Below are 19,482 nucleotides of genomic sequence, written 5' to 3'. Positions count from 1 at the left end.
CGTAAGGTGCACCCCATCTCTAGCAAGTAGTCCATCGTATAAGTAGTTCTCTCCGTGATCCAGAAATCCAAATCGTTGCTGACGGCACCATCGACGTAGCCAGTTGTTCACCTGCAGAATCTTATTCCACCTCCTTGTTCCATGGCCATCCACTGGGAGGATGGAAGAGAAGACCACCTGCGCTCCCAGTTCTTTCACTTTCTTACCTAAGTTTTCAAAGTCTCTGCAGATGGTTTCCAGGTCGTTTCTTGCTGTGTCATTTGTCCCCACATGTAGTAGCAGGAATGGGTAGTCATCTGTAGGTCTGAAGAGTCCTGATATCCTGTCAGACACATCTTTAATTTTTGCACCTGGAAGACAGCACATTTCTCTTGAGGTTATATCCGGTCTGCAGATAGCGGCCTCTGTTCCTCTCAACAGGGAATCCCCCATGACCACCACTCTCCTTTTCTTCTTCACAACATTTTTCTTTCTCCATCCAGGAGGACTCTGAAGGCGTACAAGGTTGCTGTTTGTGGGCAAAGTCTTATCCTGATGTATTTCTTCATCGTTTTCCTGCGTGAGAGCCTGGTACTGGTTCCTGAGCAGTATGGGTGCTGACTGCCTCCTGATCCTCCTGCTTCTCTGGGTCACATGTTTCCATTCCTCTGTTTCTTCAGGTGCACTTCGAATTTCTTCTCTTTCTGTAACATGAAGGGATAATTCTGCTCTGTCTAAGAACTCTTCACCTTCCTTAATGATCTTCAACGTAGCTAACCTCTCTTCGAGATTTTGCAACTTTTCCTCCAACAGGGACACAAGCTGCATTTGTGGCATGTGAAGTTTGGCTTTTCCACTGGTAAGTCTGTGATCATGTAGCAAGAAATGCAGCTCACCAAATGGCTCCTGGCCTCTTCCATCTTGTTATAGTTATAGAGATTTCAAAACGATGAAAATTGAGCCAAAAATCGGGGCGCGGTTTACCGATTTCCTCTTTTCAGCTGCAACGGCCAAAATCCAGTGATCGTTGAGCTGTCGGAGACTCTTCACTTATCCCAGAAGGCACTGGGAATATGCAAATGATCCCCTCAGGACTCTTCTCCCTTCTATTCCTGTGCTGAAAAGAAGAACTTCACCTTCTTTTTAACTGGTGTTAATTTCTTTTGGTAGTACGGGGTTAATTGGCTATGTTGGGCACTCTGGGAGCCTGATCTCTCAGCTGAGCACGGTTAGCCACTCCTATCCCCTATGTAACTTGGGTTCTGACTGAAACACATCATCAGGACTAGCTTATGCTGCATGCTTAGAGGAGAGTTGTTGGAGAGCTTATGACAGAAGGAGTTTGGCGGATTCATCTGTGACTGTTCCTCTGTTCCTTGGGTTTGTAAGTGTGATAATACCCTTTCCTCCTCTTACTTTCTTTTTTTCCCTATCCTCCACTCCCTGGTCAATTCCACTGTTATATGTGAGTGAATATTTGTGTGCCTGGTATTTTCAGTTGCCCTTGTACGTGTTGCCTTGTTTGTCTCATTGGTGTCCTGTGGTGTTATATTGCTCCCCTCTTTCCTGTGAGGGGGAAGGGAACAGACGAAGGGCGGATACAGGAGATAAGGCAAGGTTGGTGGCCCCGGCATCTTCACCTTCACAAGTAACCCAGGGAATAGGGCGAGCTAGAGCACCCCCTAGTATTAGGGACAGGGTAGGAGCTCCTGGTCCCGAGTCACCTGACAATCGGGTCATAATGCACCATCAATACATGGATACATAATCAGAACCATCATAAGTATGTGAACATAGAGCAATCATCAGTACATTAATACAGCACCAGAACTACCATCAGCACAATAATCAAGCACCAAGAATACCATCAGTACATGAGTGCTGCATCAGAAACATATAACATGAAACACCAGATTAATAATCAGTACACTAATACAGCACCAGATCCATCATTAGTACATGAATACATCACTACACACTATCAGTATATGAATGCATCACCAGAAACATTATCAGTACATGAATACAGCACCAGAACTACCATCAGTACATGAATAGAGCATCAGATCCATCATCCATATATGAACACATTACAACTATTATTAGTATAATGAGTCCATAAATTGGTACATACAAATTTCACCAGAACCACCATCAGTACTTACAACTTATATACATACATACACGTTACACAGAATACACACTTTTATCATATATATTTGTACATGTACATTTGTATAACGTACACATACATCACACATACCTTCCCTGTAGCATCGTCACATTTTATCAGAGGAGAGGGAACTGTGGTACGCAGAAGGCATAGCTTGTCTGCAATGTCTCTTCCTTCCTCTCATGCTCCTCCTGAAAAAAAAAACTCCTTAGGTCAAGATTCAACAGCTAGCAAGATATTCCAACTGATGTAACTTGAAGGAACACAGGCAGAAAAGCAATGTGGACCACATGCATGACCCGCAGACACCTTCATCCTGCTAGCCAACTTCAACTGGGACATGTACTCCAGCTGCCCTTCTTTTTCAAAACTTTCTGTTGTTTGTAATAAACCAATGAAGCAAGAATATTGGAAATATCTGAACACAACTAATATTATGGTTTTTTCTCCAGTTTCAGCACAAAACACTACTTATTTTGACAACTATAGTCTCAGAATTATTCACCTTTTGTGACCAGCATCCTTTACTGCTTAGTAGGGACCCTCTGGTTGTTATAACCTGCTGGATACGTAAAGTCTAGGCAGACACCAGCTTCTGGTAGCATTCTTGAAGAATATTAGCCCAGTCCTCATGAGCAGTGGCTTTCAGGTCATTAATATTCTTGAAAAACTGCCAGTAGGAGCAATGCCTAGTAGAAGACTGTGAAAAATGAGGATGAATGAACTCATGGAGATCAACATCCAACACTGCGGAGACACCATCACGTTTCTCAACACAGTGATTCTAGAGCAATGCCCCCATCCCTTATGGGAAATATGCAAAAACATGCAAAACACAAGCCGCGGAGACACCATCATGTTTTTTCATATTTCCCATAAGGGATGGGGGCATTGCTGTAGAATCACTGTGTTGAGAAACATGTGATGGTGTCTCCGCAGTGTTGGATGTTGATCTCCATTAATGTTCTTGAGCCCCGCCATTATTTTCTGTAGACATCACTGAGCCCCCCCATGCTTCACCCTTGACATCACAGAAACCCTGCCACGCTTTACTATTGGCATCACCAGGCCCTTGCCTTGCTTCACTGTAAACATCACCAAGCCCACGCTATGCCTCACTGTAGACATCACCGAGCCCCATTTTTCACTATAAACTTCACTGTGCCTTTGCCATGCTTCATTGTATAAATCACTGAGCCACCACCATGCTTCACTGTATACATCACTGAGCCATCATCATGCGTTACTATAGACATCATGGAGCCACCACCATGCTTCACTGTAGACAGACATAGTCGAGTCAACCCCATGCTTCACTGTAGGCAGGGTGGTTTTTTCAGTGTTTGCTTCATTCTGCCTTCTCCAGACTCTGTTGATCCAAAGGCCTAAAATTTACCAGTTTTGTTTCCTCGCTCCACATAACAGAATCCCAGAATTTATGTGGTTATTTGTATAGTTTGGAGCATACTGGAGGCAACTGTTTTGAGTCAGTAGAGATGAAGTGTTGGGAGTTCGGCATGGACTCTTCAAAGTTCAGTTTGTGCCTTACTGTATAAATTGATCCATCAGCAACACTGCCACCAGATCTCACTGCCAGTCTTTTGCAGTCATTTGAGTGTTTTTGACCCCCTGCCTCCTTAGGAACTTAGTGTCTGCTGGTGACAGCTTCCTCTTTCTGCCATGTTCCGGTATTGTAGCTGTTGCGCCGATGTGACCTCTGCCTCCAGCTGTTTCTCTATAAACATTCAGTACCTCTGTTCGTATCCCATTCTTTTGTTGGTCCAAAAAGTGAACCGAAGAGACATAGTTCATTGTCATCACAATCTCTTGACATATTTGTTCCATGCGATGGAAAGTCAGCAGACCTGTGGCTAGTCCTGTCATCAGACCTGCAGCCAGTTCTGTGTTCAGACTCACAGTACTGGTCCTGTCCTCAGACCCGCGACAAGTCCTGTCCCCAGAATCACGGCCAGTCCAGACCTCAGACCCATGGCCTGTCTAGTCCCTCAGACCCGCAGCTCGTCTTGTCCTCAGACTCATGGCCAGTCCTGTCATCAGACCCTCAGTCAGTCTTGTCTTCAGACTTACGACCAGTCCTGTCCTCAGACCCTCAGCCAGTCCTGTCCTCAGACCCGCAGCCAATCCTGTCCTCAGGCCCGCGGCCAGTCCTGTCCTCAGTCCCGCTGCCAGTCCTGTCCTCAGACCAGCGGCCAGTCCTGTCCTCAGATCCTCGGCCAGTCCTGTCCTCAGACCCGCGGCCAGTCCTGTCCTCAGACCCGCGGCCAGTCCTGTCCTCAGACCCGCGGCCAGTCCTGTCCTCAGACCCGCGGCCAGTCCTGTCCTCAGACCCACAGCCAGTCCTGGCCTCAGAACCGCAGCCAGTCCTGTCCTCAGGCCCTCAGCCAGTCCTGTCCTCAGACCCGCGGCCAATCCTGTCCTCAGACTCGTGGCCAGTCCTGTCCCCAGAATCACGGCCAGTCCAGACCTCAGACCCATGGCATGTCTAGTCCCTCAGACCCGCAGCTCGTCTTGTCCTCAGACTCATGGCCAGTCCTGTCATCAGACCCTCAGTCAGTCTTGTCTTCAGACTTACGACCAGTACTGTCCTCAGACCCTCAGCCAGTCCTGTCCTCAGACCCGCAGCCAATCCTGTCCTCAGGCCCTCAGCTAGTCCTGTCCTCAGACCCGCGGCCAGTCCTGTCCTCAGTCCCGCGGCCAGTCCTGTCCTCAGTCCCGCGGCCAGTCCTGTCCTCAGACCAGCGGCCAGTCCTGTCCTCAGATCCTCGGCCAGTCCTGTCCTCAGACCCGCGGCCAGTCCTGTCCTCAGACCCGCGGCCAGTCCTGTCCTCAGACCTGCGGCCAGTCCTGTCCTCAGACCTGCGGCCAGTCCTGTCCTCAGACCCGCAGCCAGTCCTGGCCTCAGGCCCTCAGCCAGTCTTGTCCTCAGATCCGCGGCCAATCCTGTCCTCAGACTCGTGGCCAGTCCTGTCCTCAGACCCTCGGCCAGTCCTGTCCTCAGACCCTTGGCCAGTCTTGTCCTCAGACCCGCAGCCAGTCCTGTCCTCAGACCCGCAGCCAGTCTGGTCCTCAGGCCCTCAGCCAGTCCTGTCCTTAGGCCCTCAGCCAGTCCTGTCCTTAGGCCCTCAGCCAGTCCTGTCTTCAGACCCGCAGCCAGTCCTGTCTTCAGGCCCGCAGCCAGTCCTGTCCTCAGACTCGCGTCCAGTCCTGTCCTCAAACCCGCAGCCAATCCTGTCTGTTAGCGTGGGTGGTCAGGAGCCAGAATCTCCAGGAGTGGACCCTCTGGACCGTGGCCCCGAGAGGGCCCCGGGTGAGCTGCCAGGTGGAACCGAGCCCTATACAGGGACCGTTAGGAGCAGGCCCAGGGGTTCGAATACCACGGTAGCCGGTACCGAGAGGGGCGGCTCAGGATGGACTGGAGTAGGACAGTGGGACTGAAGTGTAGATGACAGAACAATGCTGGAACACAGGAGACAGGAATGGAGTAAGACTATAGACTGGAACGTGGAGAACTGAAGTGTAGATGACAGGACAGAGTTGGAACACAGGAGACAGGAATAAAGGACAACGGAAGGACTGGAGCAGAATGGAACTGGAACACCGGAGGCAGGACTGGAGTAGGACGGCAGGACTGGAACTAGAACTCCCGGAGACAGGACTGGAGTAGGACGGCAGGACTGGAACAGGAACACCGGAGGCAGGACTGGAGTAGGACGGCAGGACTGGAACAAGATGGAACAGGAACACCGGAGGCAGGACTGGAGTAGGACGGCAGGATTGGAACAGGATGGAACAGGAACACCGGAGGCAGGACTGGAGTAGGACAGCAGGACTGGAGCAGGATGGAACAGGAACACCGGAGGCAGGAGACAGAGGAAACAGGAACACTGGAGCAGGACTGAGAATAACTGTTAGCGAACACGGAAGACAGGCTGCGAGGCTGCTGCAGGAAACACTGAGGACGGCACCGAGAGACTGCAGAGAGCACAGGAGGAAGCAGGGCCCAGTGTTGTGAGTTCATTTTCCCCTTCACCATTGAGGTCTGATGAACTCCCTCTTCTGGTGAAGGAAGGTAGTGTGGCTGATTACCAAGCACCTGGGCAGGATGATGATGACTGGGTGACGGGAATTACTGACTGGATATAAGGCAGCCGATGCCCTTCTGCCTTGCTGGTGATTCTGTTATGAATGAGTCACCGTAGGAGGCAAAAACAGAAATACTAGCTAAGTCCAGAAAACCAGAGAAGTTGGCAGCTATCGGATTGCAGACCCCTGAACCTATCAACAACAACTAGCAGTAGCCGTGGGGGGTTCCTACGGTTCCCTAGACCACTCAATCACAGCCGGAAAACTACATAGCCTATAGACAGAAAGGGAAATCTAAACTGCCCCAGAGCAGACCCCAAAGCAATAGGCAGCCCCCAACATATAATGACGGTGAAGCAAGATGACAAAACACTCACACAGATAGAAAGATAGGCTGAGCAAATGATGGGGCCCAAGCTAACTACATAGGACAGGATAGAAAAGCTGCTGTCTGTAATCCGCCAAAACCCTATCAAAACAAGAGCCAACAGCTGGTAGGGAAAAAAGCCCTGAAGACGCTAGGCTTCAAAAAGACTATATCAGTACTCAGGTATTTTCTGAAGACAGAGCAAAAAGGAATTCAGCTCACCCCAGCAAGGAATGGCAGAAATCAAGGAAAACAATGCAAAACAAAAACAAAACACAAATGCAAAAAGTAGAGCAGAAAACTTAGTTTTTGAGGAGCAGGAATCAGACTGGTCTCCTAGAATCCCTCAGAGAGATCACCAGCAAGGCAGAAGGGCGTCGGCTGCCTTATATCCAGTCAGTAATTCCAGTCACCCAGTCATCATCATCCTGCCCAGGTGCTTGGTAATCAGCCTCACTACCTTCCTTCACCAGAAGAGGGAGTTCATCAGACCTCAATGGTGAAGGGGAAAATGAACTCACAATAGCCCAGTGTGCAAGGTAACACAACGATCAGGCACCTCCCTCAGGGGGAAGCGGCCTGATATAGCCCCATCTGGTCTGCCATTGGTCCGAAGGTGCTTCCGGGTCAGGGCACAGTCGGAGCACAAGAAGCAGCAGGGAGGCATGGCCGCAGCCTATGGCGCATGCACATTGCATGCAGGGATGGCGTCGGCCGCGAGCCCGTCAGGTGACTGCCGTGGCCGCCGGGTGGAGAGAGGCTGCGGCGTGGGAGCGGAGGCCGGCTGCGGCATGGGAGCGGAGGCCAGGTGAGTATGACGGAGCGGTGTAACACTGTCCTCAGGCCCTCAGCCAGTCCAGTCCTCAGACCCACAGCCAGTCTTGTCATCAGACTCGCGACCAGTCCTGTCCTAAGACCTGTGGCCAATCCTGTCCTCAGACCCTCAGCAAGTCCTCTCCTCAGACCCGCGGCCAGTCTTGTGCCTCAGATCCTCGGCCAGTCCTGTCCTCAGACCCACAGCCAGTCTTGTCCTCAGACCCACAGCCAGTCCTGTCCTCAGACCCACGGCCAGTCCTGTCCTCAGACTCGTGTCCAGTCCTGTCCTCAGACCCGCAGCCAGTCCTGTCCTCAGACCCGCAGCCAGTCCTGTCCTCAGACCCGCAGCCAGTCCTGTCCTCAGACCCGCAGCCAATCCTGTCCTCAGACCCGCAGCCAGTCCTGTCCTCAGGCCCTCAGCAAGTCCTGTCCTCAGACCCGTGGCCAGTCCTGTCCTCAGACCCACAGCCACTCCTGTCTTCAGACCCACGGCCAGTCCTGTCCTCAGACCCACGGCCAGTCCTGTCCTCAGATTCGCGTCCAGTCCTGTCCTCAGACCCGCGTCCAGTCCTGTCCTCAGACCCGCGTCCAGTCCTGTCTTCAGACCCGTGGCCAGTCCTGTCCTCAGACCCGCGGCCAGTCCTGTCCTCAGACTCGCGGCCAGTCCTGTCCTCAGACCTGCAGCCAGTCCTGGTATTTTATGTGGATTTTCTCCTGATCAGTGGCATTTGTGGCGAATTTGGAGAAACCACTTGTTACATCAGTGTAAAAATTGCTCCTGTTTTTTTGCAAATAACAGAAACTTTAAAAGTGTTACTGAAGAAAAGTTTACTCCGGGGGGGGGGGGATAATTGTGACTGCAGATAGATCCATGACATGGTGTGATAGATGGGTGTGATAATAGGACGTGGTGCTCCGTCTCTGCGAGACCCATCATGGCGCAGTCAGGATCTGGCCTGTGCAGTGATGGATGCCCTCGTTTATATAGGAGACAGTTTGCGCTTTCTCAGCAGGTAACATATGGCTCTGTTAGTAGAGCGCTGAGGAGCAGACGTGCGGAGAAGTGGCCGGATGATGAAGAGTGCGCTGCCTTCTGGTCGGCAGAACCAAGAGATTGCCCTGAAATGTCACAGAAAGCATGTCATAGTGAGTAGAAAGGCATCTGATACAGAGACTGTCATTGTGGACATAGTCTATGGAGAGACTGTCAGCGGACTTAGATGTCTTAAAGAGAGAGACAGTCGACTCTGCTCCCCTCCTCTGCTAACTCTGCGCAAGTCACATCGAGAGCTGCATTTAAGGCCTGCCAGGTTCCTCACAGCCTGTAGATTTCTGGAGGCTGCTTGTTTGCTCAGAGAATGCATGAGCCAACACTCCTCAAATACTCTGTGCTGCTGTGAATGTTGCGGGAATGTAATTCTGACACCGCCATGGGGACTCGGTCGGCTCCGTCTTCTCCGGAGCTACAGTGAGATGTATAAGCTCTTAGTAAATGATGAATAATTCAGGTCTGACCTCTATCTGCAGCGAGATACGACGTGTTCTTCAGTATCATCACGTACAAATCATCATCAGGTGTAATAACGCGGTCATATGTAATAAGAGCGCGCGTCAGAGGGGTCGTGTCACTGTACACGGCTGGAACACACGTGACCACCACGGAAGGTCCACGTGTCAGTAAAAGGGGCGAACAGTCAGAAGTCAGATCATCATTGTAGAAGGAAACGTTCTGCTGGTTCCGAACATTCATGCAGTCTCACAACGTCATTCAGATTCAGGAGCTCCACTTACTGGTTGTGACCAAATCCACTGAGTGCAAAATTATTAGGTCACTTTATTATTTCACATCTCCAGTCCACAAGGCGAATAATCCTGTGTATCTCGGGAGGTCACAGAGAATATCTCTGTTTGCAGAATAATGGAGAAACTAAAGGAAAAATGTAAATGTTTACACCACAGCCCCCCAGACACGGCTCAGAGAGGCGACTGTTCTTGTTCACTGCAAATCGGCTTGTAATAAGTACAATAAGTTCTCACTACGGATCGGATCTGGTGAGGACCGGGCCGGTCATTACTCTCCATCTTTAAGGCCTTTCCTGGCCTCTAGCAATGAAGACGTCGATGCAGCGATGGAGCCTTATCCTGCAGAACAATCCTGGTTTTCTGGAGAGATGCAAGACTTTTTCCTGCTCTAATGCTGGGAGAAAGTGCTTTTTAATCACCGGCAGGAGGTTTGGGAGGCAATTCTGATCCATCTTCAACCTGAAAAGGTAGAGCAAGCTCCTCTGTAATAATGTGACCCATAGCAGTGCCCACCTCCACCTCGCTGGTGTCTGAGGGGCAGTGGAGGTCTGTACCCGATACTGATCCAGCCTCGGCCCATTCATCTGCTCCTTCCAGAGCCGTCTCATCTCATCAGTCCACAAAACCTAGGAACAATCTCGTTCAGATATTTCTTGTCCCAGTCCTGATGTTTCCACCTGTGTGTCTTCCTCAGTGGTGGTCGGGTTCAGCCTCCTCACCACTGCTGTGTCTCTGAACACTGAATACCTTGTACTTCTGTGTCTTGTTCAGTAGTGATCGGGCTCGACCTCCTCACCTTGGCCGTGTCTCTGAGCACTGAACACCTTGTACTTCTGTGTCTTCCTCAGTGGTGGTCGGGCTCGGTCTCCTCACCTCGGCTGTGTCTCTGAGCACCTTGTACTTCTGTGTCTTGCTCACTGGTGGTCGGGCTCAGACTCTTCACCTAGGCCTCAGAGACCTCAGAGCACTGAGCACCTTGTAATTCTGTATCTTGCTCAGTGGTGGATGGGCTCGGCCTCCTCACCTTGGCCGTGTCTCTGAGCACCTTGTACTTCTGTGTCTTGCTCAGTGGTGGTCGGGCTCGGCCTCCTCACCTCGGCCGTGTCTCTGAGCACTTTGTACTAATGTGACTTGCTCAGTGGTGGTCGGGCTCGGCCTCCTCACCATGGCCGTGTCTCTGAGCACTGCACACTTTGTACTTCTGTGTCATCATATGGGGCAGAGAAATATAAAAAATGTGGTTTTCGAAATGTGAAAATGAAGGGTTAAAGGTGCCCCATTTGAAGGACCTCCGTACCCCGGTGAGTTCCCCATAAGAGCAGCACTGTGGCTGTGTGCACTGATCGCTCTTGCAGGGACCTAGTGTTTATCCCATTAAATGTCTTGATCTGTTTCCTTCGCTGCGGGACAAGCTGGCAAATGTCACCATCGCACCCCAGGCAGCCGCGTCCTGATCCACACTCCTCCGCTCAGCGGCTAAATCTGCCATTTTCAGCATCATTAACCCCGTCCAGCCTGCAGCGGCCTCACTATGCAGCAGATGGAAGGGGTTAAGCACGTTGGGGATGGAACAGGTGCAATTTCCTGAGGATGAACTAATGAGCTGCTATTAATGGTCTTTATGAATAAATGATGGGGGCTTATTAAGGAGCGGATTGTTTATTACTGTCCACGTGGTCCGGTGTAACATCTGCAGATGTCATGAGTCACCTCTCACAACGCGGAGGAGATAGCGCCCAATTCACAGGTCAGATCTCCATCTAATGTGTCCAGTCACATCCAGAGCTGCATTCATAATTTTGCTGGTGTCCTCCTGTGGGGTACTGTAGGATATGGAGTATGTATGACAGGGACTACATGTCCCAGAATGCAATGCTTTGGAGTGCGGCTGATTATGACATAGATTGCAGAAGGAGGAATGCAGCTCTGGAGTATGGCAGAAATTAGTCCGTTTACCCTCCACTGTGTGGGGCATCGGCTTTTGTGCATCTTAGATTGTCAGCTCTTCTGTTCCTCCTCAGAGCAGTGCATTCTGGGTAGGGTTGTGACGCGGTGTAAATAAATGCACGGCACCCCATTAATTATTGATATCACATATTCATTAGCAGGAAACATTTCATAGAAACCGCAAAACATTTCACAGCAGGAAAATCCCCCACAGACGATAAATGGATGGAGGAGAGGCCGAGTAATAGTGCGCTGAGATACTTAAAGGGGAACGCCATCCCAGGCCAGACACAAGAGAGGTCGGAGATTGGGGAAGGCCACCCCAGGCCAAACAGGAGGGAGGTCAGTGAGGAGGGAAACGCCACCCCAGCCCAGACACGAGGGACGGCATCGAGGGGGAACGACACTCTAGGCCAGTCACGAGGGAGGTCGGCTAGAGGGGAAGGCCACCCCAGACCAAACAGGAGGGAGGTCAGCGAGGGGGGAAATGCCACCCCAGCCGAGACACGAGGTACGGCGGCGAGGGGGAACGACACTCTTGGCCAGTCACGAGGGAGGTCGGCTAGAGGGGAAGGCCACCCCAGGCCAAACACGAGGGAGGTCAGCGAGGGGGGAACACCACCCCAGGCCAAACATAAGGGAGGACGGCAAGAGGAGAACGCCACCCCAGGTAAGACACTAGGGAGGTCAGCGAGGGGGGAACACCACCCCAGGCCAAACATAAGGGAGGACGGCAAGAGGGAAATGCCATCCCAGGCCAGACACGAGGGTGGTTGGCGAGATGGAAACACCATCCTAAGCCAGACATGAGGGAAGTCGGAGAGTGGGAAAGACCACCCCAGGCCAAACAGGAGGGAGTTCAGCGAGGGGAGAAACGCCACCCCAGCCCAGACAAGAGGGACGGCGGCAAGGGGGAACGACACTCTAGGCCAGTCACGAGGGAGGTAAGCTAGAGGGGAACGCCACCCCAGGCCAAACACAAGGGAAGTCAGCAAGAGGGAAATGCCATCCCAGGCCAGGCACGAGGGTGGTTGGCGAGATGGAAATACCATCCTATCCAGACACGAGGGAAGTCGGAGAGTGGGGAAGGCCACCCCAGGCCAAACAGGAGGGAGGTCAGCGAGGGGAGAAACGCCACCCCAGCCTAGAATCGAGGGACGGCGGCGAGGGGGAACGACACTCTAGGCCAGTCACGAGGGAGGTAAGCTAGAGGGGAACGCCACCCCAGGCCAAACATGAGGGAAGTCAGCAAGAGGGAATTGCCATCCCAGGCCAGGCACGAGGGAGGTTGGCGAGATGGGAACACCATCCTAAGCCAGACAAGAGGGAGGTTGGTGAGATGGGAACACCATCCTAAGCCAGACACTAGGGAGTTTGGCAAGATGGGAACGCAGAGGGGGCAGTGGTGAGAAAGAAAAGTTACACATTACACATGGTGGGCTTAAATATACAGCTCAGCAGACTGGGGGACTTAGCAGTTCCCCCATATGGTCAGGTGGTGTCTACTCTATGTTTTGCTGTCGGTATGCCCCCTGGTGTCAAGCAGCCCGTCACCCACAATTGGCTTTTGCACCTGGCTTAGATCTCATCTTCTATGTGGATGTAAATTTCACGATCAAGTGTCCGGAACTGAAGACGTAAAGTGCGATCAATGTCTATTGCTTTTCAATCTCACGACCTCAGATTTGCGCTGCAGAGATATGCGGGGGATCAATATGGCGGGGGTCCCTCGTTGGCCTTTGTTTAATGACTCACTTAAGACTGTCAGGATTTATCTGGACCATTATATCTGGCTGCGCCGCCGTCCCCATTATGAGCCGTATTTCATGACGTGTGATAACCGCTTTATCCTTCTGCTAATGTGATATTTAAAGGGCCAGTAAGCTCCCAGTCCTGGGCTTATAATCGTGCAGGTGGATGTCTAACTATATCTCCTGTGTGTCTCTTCCCTGTAGGAGCGGGTGGAATACCTTTTCCTCATCATCTTCACAGTGGAAGCTTTTCTTAAAGTCATTGCATACGGGCTGCTCTTTCATCCCAATGCATACCTCCGCAACGGCTGGAACCTGCTGGACTTCATCATTGTGGTCGTAGGGTGAGTTCTCCATCTCTGAAATACTCTGTGCTCCTCCGCTCTTGGATGAGTTCAGTATTGCTCTGGTGATACAATGTTTCCATTTACTTATTTTTTTCTTCCTTCTAGGCTTTTCAGTGCAATTTTAGAGCAAGCAACCAAGGCAGATGGTGGCAGCGCCTTGGGAGGCAAAGGGGCAGGATTTGATGTTAAAGCGCTGCGAGCATTTCGAGTCCTCAGACCCCTTAGACTGGTTTCTGGGGTACCTAGTAAGTACACGGACCTGTTATCACATGCTTAGAGGTACGCGGACCTGTGGTCATATGATTAAAGGCACAGAAACCTGTGGTCACATGATTAGAGGCACATGGACCTGTGGTAACATGATTAGAGGCACGTGGACCTGTGCTCACATGATTAGAGGCACATGGACCTGTGGTCACATGACTAAAGGCACGGGAACCTGTGGTCACATGATTAGAGGCACGTGGACCTGTGCTCACATGATTAGAGGCACATGGACCTGTGGTCACATGATTAGAGGCAGCCTTCATCGTGGGGGGGGGCACTGCAACAAGCACACATCTGGAGCAGGATGGACACATTCAGATATGGAAGTTCATCCTGTCCTCTTCCTCATGGCCATCTCCCTGTAGCACCCTGTCGATGCAATGGCAGCGCGGGTATTTACGGCAGTGACAGACCGTGTCGTCTTTGTCATGTGGAGCTCGCTAATTAAGCAGTAATTTCTGCCCATGCCAAGCTTTGCCCGCTGCTGCTGCTGACAGACATGCCATCGTTTAGCTGTGGGCTCGCATCCAACTTTTCCGCTTTTTATGAAAATCTCCATTATCGTCAGACGCTGCGGAAGCGGCTCCCGATCCTGCCTCAATTCCCAGAGACTTCTAGCGACATGTGCTAAATTGGCAGCGTAATCATCATCTGCGCGGCTCATAACACTCATCGTAATGTACGACACGGAGAACGGCGCCGTAAATCTCGCTGAAAAACTCCACCGGACAGATTGTCCTCAGCAGATGGCGGAAGATGAAGGGCTGGAGAAATAATACAGAGATCAACGGTTCTCTTCTTGGCCGGACATTGCCGGTTCACTGGAAGGGAAAAAAAACGCACAATAATTCCGAGTGCTTAGGTCTCATCTGTCGTTACAGGGTTATTTCAGGGCAGGAGATCTGTGGCCGGTGCTCAGGATGGATCATCTATGATGAGGTCTGACTCCTAGACGTGGTGTTTGGTGACACCATCCCCCGTGCCGATGTGCCCTGTAGTCTTAGTATAGATATTACACGTTGTGTTCACAGACTTCGCCTCCTTAGCTCGTCCTTTGAAGACATCTATCCGCCATCCCACGACTATTAGGTGTAATTAAAGCGCTCTCCCCGGAGACGTTTATTGTGAGGAGCGTCTCGTGCCGGAGTGTGAGAGGAGTTAGCAATCGTTACATTGTAGGATGTTAGGCTCCGTTCACACTGGGATTTGTCAAACCTCCCCATAGACTCCCATTGATTTTCTGGTGGCCACGAGAGCGTCCTCGTGTCATCAGGCCAGTAGACTGCACTGCACTTTTGCAGTTCACTATTGTTTCTACAGTGTGAAAGTATTCAGTCCCCTGGAACTTTTCAACCTTTTCCCACATATCATGCTTCAAATAATTCGAATAATTAACAACAAGTGGGACACAATTGTGAAGTTGAATGAAATTTATTGGTTATTTTAAATTTTTGTGGAAATTCAAAAACTGAAAAGTGGGGCGTGCAATATTATTCGGCCGCTTTCCTTTCAGTGCAGCAAACTCACTCCAGACGTTCATTGTGGATCTCTGAATGATCCAATGTTGTCCTAAATGACTAATGATGATAAATATAATCCACCTGTGTGTAATCAGGTCTCCGTATAAATGCACCTGCTCTGTGATAGTCTTAGGGTTCTGCTTGAAGCACAGAGAGCGTCATGAAGACCAAGGAACACAACAGGCAGGTCCGTGATACTGTTGTGGAGAAGATTAAAGCCGGATTTGGATACAAAATGATTTCCAAAACTTTAAACATCCCAAGGAGCACTGTGCAAGCGATCATATTGAAATGGAAAGGAGTATCATACCACTGCAAATCTACCAAGACCCGGCCGTCCCTCTAAACTTTCATCTCAAACATGGTGAAGACTGATCAGAGATGCAGCCAAGAGGCCCATGATCACTCTGGATGAACTGCAGAGATCTACAGCTGAGGTGGGACAGTCTGTCCATAGGAAAACAATCAGTCGTACACTGCACAAATCTGGCCTTTATGGAAGAGAGGCAAGAAGAAAGCCATTTCTCAAAGATATCCATAAAAAGCGTTGTTTAACGTTTGCAACAAGCCACCTGGGAGACACCAAACATGTAGAAAAAGGTGCTCTGGTCAGATGAAACCAAAATCGAACTTTTTGGCAACAATGCCAAACGATATGTTTGGCGTAAAGGCAACACAGCTCATCACCCTGAACACACCATCCCCACTGTCAGACATGGTGGTTGCAGCATCATGGTTTGGGCCTGCTTTTCTTCACCAGGGACAGGGAAGATGTTTAAAATTGATGGGAAGATGGATGGAGCCAAATACAGGACCATTATTGAAGAAAACCTGTTCGAGTCTGCAAAAGACCTGAGACTGGGACGGAGATTTGTCTTCCAACAAGACAATGATCCCTAACATAAAGCAAAATCTACAATGGAATGGTTCACAAATAAACGTCTCCAGGAGTTAGAATGGCCAAGTCAAAGTCCAGATCTGAATCCAATCGAGAATCTGTGGAAAGAGCTGAAAACTGCTGTTCACAAACGATCTCCATCCAACCTCACTGAGCTCCAGCTGTTTGCCAAGGAGGAACGGGCGAGAATTTCAGTCTCTCGATGTACAAAACTGATAGAGACATACCCCAAGCGACTGCAGCTGTAATCGCAGCAAAAGGTGGCGCAACAAGGTATTACGTTAAAGGGGCCGAATAATATTGCACGCCCCACTTTTCAGTTTTTGAATTTCCACAAAAATTTAAAATAACCAATAAATTTCGCTCAACTTCACAATTGTGTCCCACTTGTTGTTGAATCTTCACCAAAAATTTACATTTGGTACCTTTATGTGTGAAGCATGATATGTGGGAAAAGGTTGAAAAGTTCCAGGGGCCGAATACTTTCGCAAGGCACAGTACAAGTTTTGGTTTTCACTTTCCTTCTTCAGTGTTTTCGCTCTTTTAGTCGCTGTTTCTATGGTTTCTGGAAGACAATTATAAACATTCCGGAAATTTTTAAGCTTTTAATCCATGAAGTTTCTGTAAATTCTCAATATTTCCCCTTATTCTCCAGACTACTGAAATGATGATAATTGTACTCCAGTAACCACAGAAACATCCGACTAAAAGATTGAAAACCACTGAAGCAGCAAAATGTGAAAACCTAAAACTTGTTTGTGTCTGTCTGAAAACTTTTCTGCCCATGACTGTAGTGAGACTGGCAGAAAAATCTTTTGTGTGGATGTTAAATAGATGACGTTTTTTTTTCTCTCTGCAGGTCTCCAGGTGGTGCTGAACTCCATCATCAAGGCCATGGTTCCCCTGCTGCACATCGCGCTGCTCGTCCTGTTCGTCATCATCATCTACGCTATCATCGGCCTGGAGCTGTTTATGGGCAAAATGCACAAAACCTGCTACTTCCTGACCAACAAAGGTACGAAAAAAGGGGGTGAATCTACGGTAGTGTCCCGTCCAGTCCAGACCATGCTCTGTGAGATGAACACATCCAGACAGTGGGTCAGTCTTGGAGTCCTGGGTACAGCTGTAACACCTCGTCAGTCCGTCTTGCATTTTTTCTCACATCTAAGTTTTTTTCTTCCTGTTTTATCATTTTCAGAAGTTCCCGCAGAAGAGGAGCCGTCACCTTGTGCTATCAATAGCAATAACGGACGGCACTGCCCGAACGGGTCCATGTGCGAGTCCGGGTGGGACGGACCGAAGCATGGCATCACCAATTTCGACAACTTTGCATTCGCCATGCTGACTGTCTTCCAGTGCATCACCATGGAGGGATGGACGGACGTGTTATACTGGGTAGGTGCCCGGCTTCTCGGAGGGTACATATCCCATGATGCAATTCATGACTTGGGCGGGTGGAGGGCGGCCAGTGGCCGTTTCCCAGGGTCCTGGCTTTGCTGCTGTACCACAGTTTCCCTTTGTAGCTCACATTTCACGTGTGGGAGTTCTGCTCTGGAATCCTCTAGTGGCCCCAGGGCCTAAAGCAGAACACCCACTTCGTCATGACCAACCGTAGCATCTTTTTGTGTGAGACCCCAGAGTTCAGGGTCGATGGGGGTGAGGCCGCCGTTAATACTTTGAAGTGGATTTCCGGAGGCTGGGGGGAGATGAAAGCATTTATAAATAGCGGCTCTTCTGGGAACCGGGGGGGGGGGCACAGCTATTAGCCCCATATCTGCTGCACCCCGTCTATCATGGAGGGCATTGTCAGCGAGTCAGTCAGGAGCCCTTTGTGCTACTACATGTTGAAATATTAGGATGTCTATTACTGCTTATGTCTCTACTCACATCCAGAGCTGCATTCACAAATCTGCCGGCTGCCCGCACATATAGCGGGTGTAACTGACATGTCGCCTCTTTCCTCTCTCTAGATGCAGGATGCCATGGGGTACGAGCTGCCGTGTTTTTACTTTGTCAGCCTCGTCATCTTCGGATCGTTTTTCGTACTGAATCTGGTTCTCGGTGTGTTGAGCGGGTAAGAGGCTGCCACGTCTTCTAATCACTGCCACAGATGTCACCGGCCACAAGTGGAGGCTCCTGTGTAAAGGGGGTATTCACCGGGGAGCCCTCCCCCGACACCTATAGACGGAAGGGGTCAAGGCACCAGACCAGGCACAATTTCAGGGGCTTCAGCGCAGTTATGATTCTGCACTCATTCAACAACTGCAAAAAGCCTCTTTGGTGATTTACTTATTAGTTCTTCTGAATAGTGAGTGCAGCTCTGGGGTATAATACAGGAGGTACCTCAGGATCAGTAATGTATGTACACAGTGACTGCACCAGCAGAATAGTGAGTGCAGCTCTGGAGTATAATACAGGATGTAACTCAGGATCAGTAATGTAATGTATGTACACAGTGACTGCACCAGCAGAATAGTGAGTGCAGCTCTGGGGTATAATACAGGATGTAACTCAGGATCAGTAATGTAATGTATGTACACAGTGACTGCACCAGCAGAATAGTGAGTGCAGCTCTGGGGTATAATACAGGATGTAACTCAGGATCAGTAATGTAATGTATGTACACAGTGACTGCACCAGCAGAATAGTGAGTGCAGCTCTGGAGTATAATACAGGATGTAACTCAGGATCAGTAATGTAATGTATGTACACAGTGACTGCACCAGCAGAATAGTGAGTGCAGCTCTGGGGTATAATACAGGATGTAACTCAGGATCAGTAATGTAATGTATGTACACAGTGACTGCACCAGCAGAATAGTGAGTGCAGCTCTGGAGTATAATACAGGATGTAACTCAGGATCAGTAATGTAATGTATGTACACAGTGACTGCACCAGCAGAATAGTGAGTGCAGCTCTGGAGTATAATACAGGATGTAACTCAGGATCAGTAATGTATGTACACAGTGATTGCACCAGCAGAATAGTGAGTGCAGCTCTGGAGTATAATACAGGATGTAACTCAGGATCAGTAATGTAATGTATGTACACAGTGACTGCACCTGCAGAATAGTGAGTGCAGCTCTGGAGTATAATACAGGATGTAACTCAGGATCAGTAATGTATGTACACAGTGATTGCACCAGCAGAATAGTGAGTGCAGCTCTGGAGTATAATACAGGATGTAACTCAGGATCAGTAATGTATGTACACAGTGACTGCACCAGCAGAATAGTGAGTGCAGCTCTGAGGTATAATACAGGATGTAACTCAGGATCAGTAATGTAATGTATGTACACAGTGACTACACCAGCAGTATAGTGAGTGCAGCTCTGGAGTATAATACAGGATGTCACTCAGGATCAGTAATGTATGTACACAGTGACTGCATCAGCAGAATAGTGAGTGCAGCTCTGGAGTATAATACAGGATGTAACTCAGGATCAGTAATGTAATGTATGTACACAGTGACTGCACCAGCAGAATAGTGAGTGCAGCTCTGGAGTATAA

General features: G+C 49.8%; 1 protein-coding gene across 4 annotated transcripts in view; it reads left to right on the top strand.

Annotated features, from left to right (window-relative positions):
• Positions 1-19,482, top strand: part of CACNA1C (calcium voltage-gated channel subunit alpha1 C) — a 317,461-nt gene that overhangs the window by 201,650 nt on the left and 96,329 nt on the right. For all 4 annotated transcript variants that reach the window (XM_073544126.1, XM_073544124.1, XM_073544125.1 and 1 more), the window contains exons 4-8: positions 13,145-13,284; positions 13,393-13,532; positions 16,832-16,987; positions 17,171-17,367; positions 17,943-18,046. In XM_073544126.1, coding sequence (XP_073400227.1) covers positions 13,145-13,284; positions 13,393-13,532; positions 16,832-16,987; positions 17,171-17,367; positions 17,943-18,046 — 737 coding nt within the window. The remainder of the gene's footprint in view (positions 1-13,144; positions 13,285-13,392; positions 13,533-16,831; positions 16,988-17,170; positions 17,368-17,942; positions 18,047-19,482) is intronic.

The sequence above is a fragment of the Dendrobates tinctorius genome, unplaced genomic scaffold (genome assembly GCF_039654945.1).
Source record: "Dendrobates tinctorius isolate UK_male_01 unplaced genomic scaffold, ASM3965494v1 ptg000136l, whole genome shotgun sequence".
NCBI classification, from domain to species: Eukaryota; Metazoa; Chordata; class Amphibia; order Anura; family Dendrobatidae; genus Dendrobates; species Dendrobates tinctorius.
The sequence above is the reverse complement of the archived record's forward strand: the minus strand, read 5'-3'. Positions and strand labels throughout refer to the sequence as shown.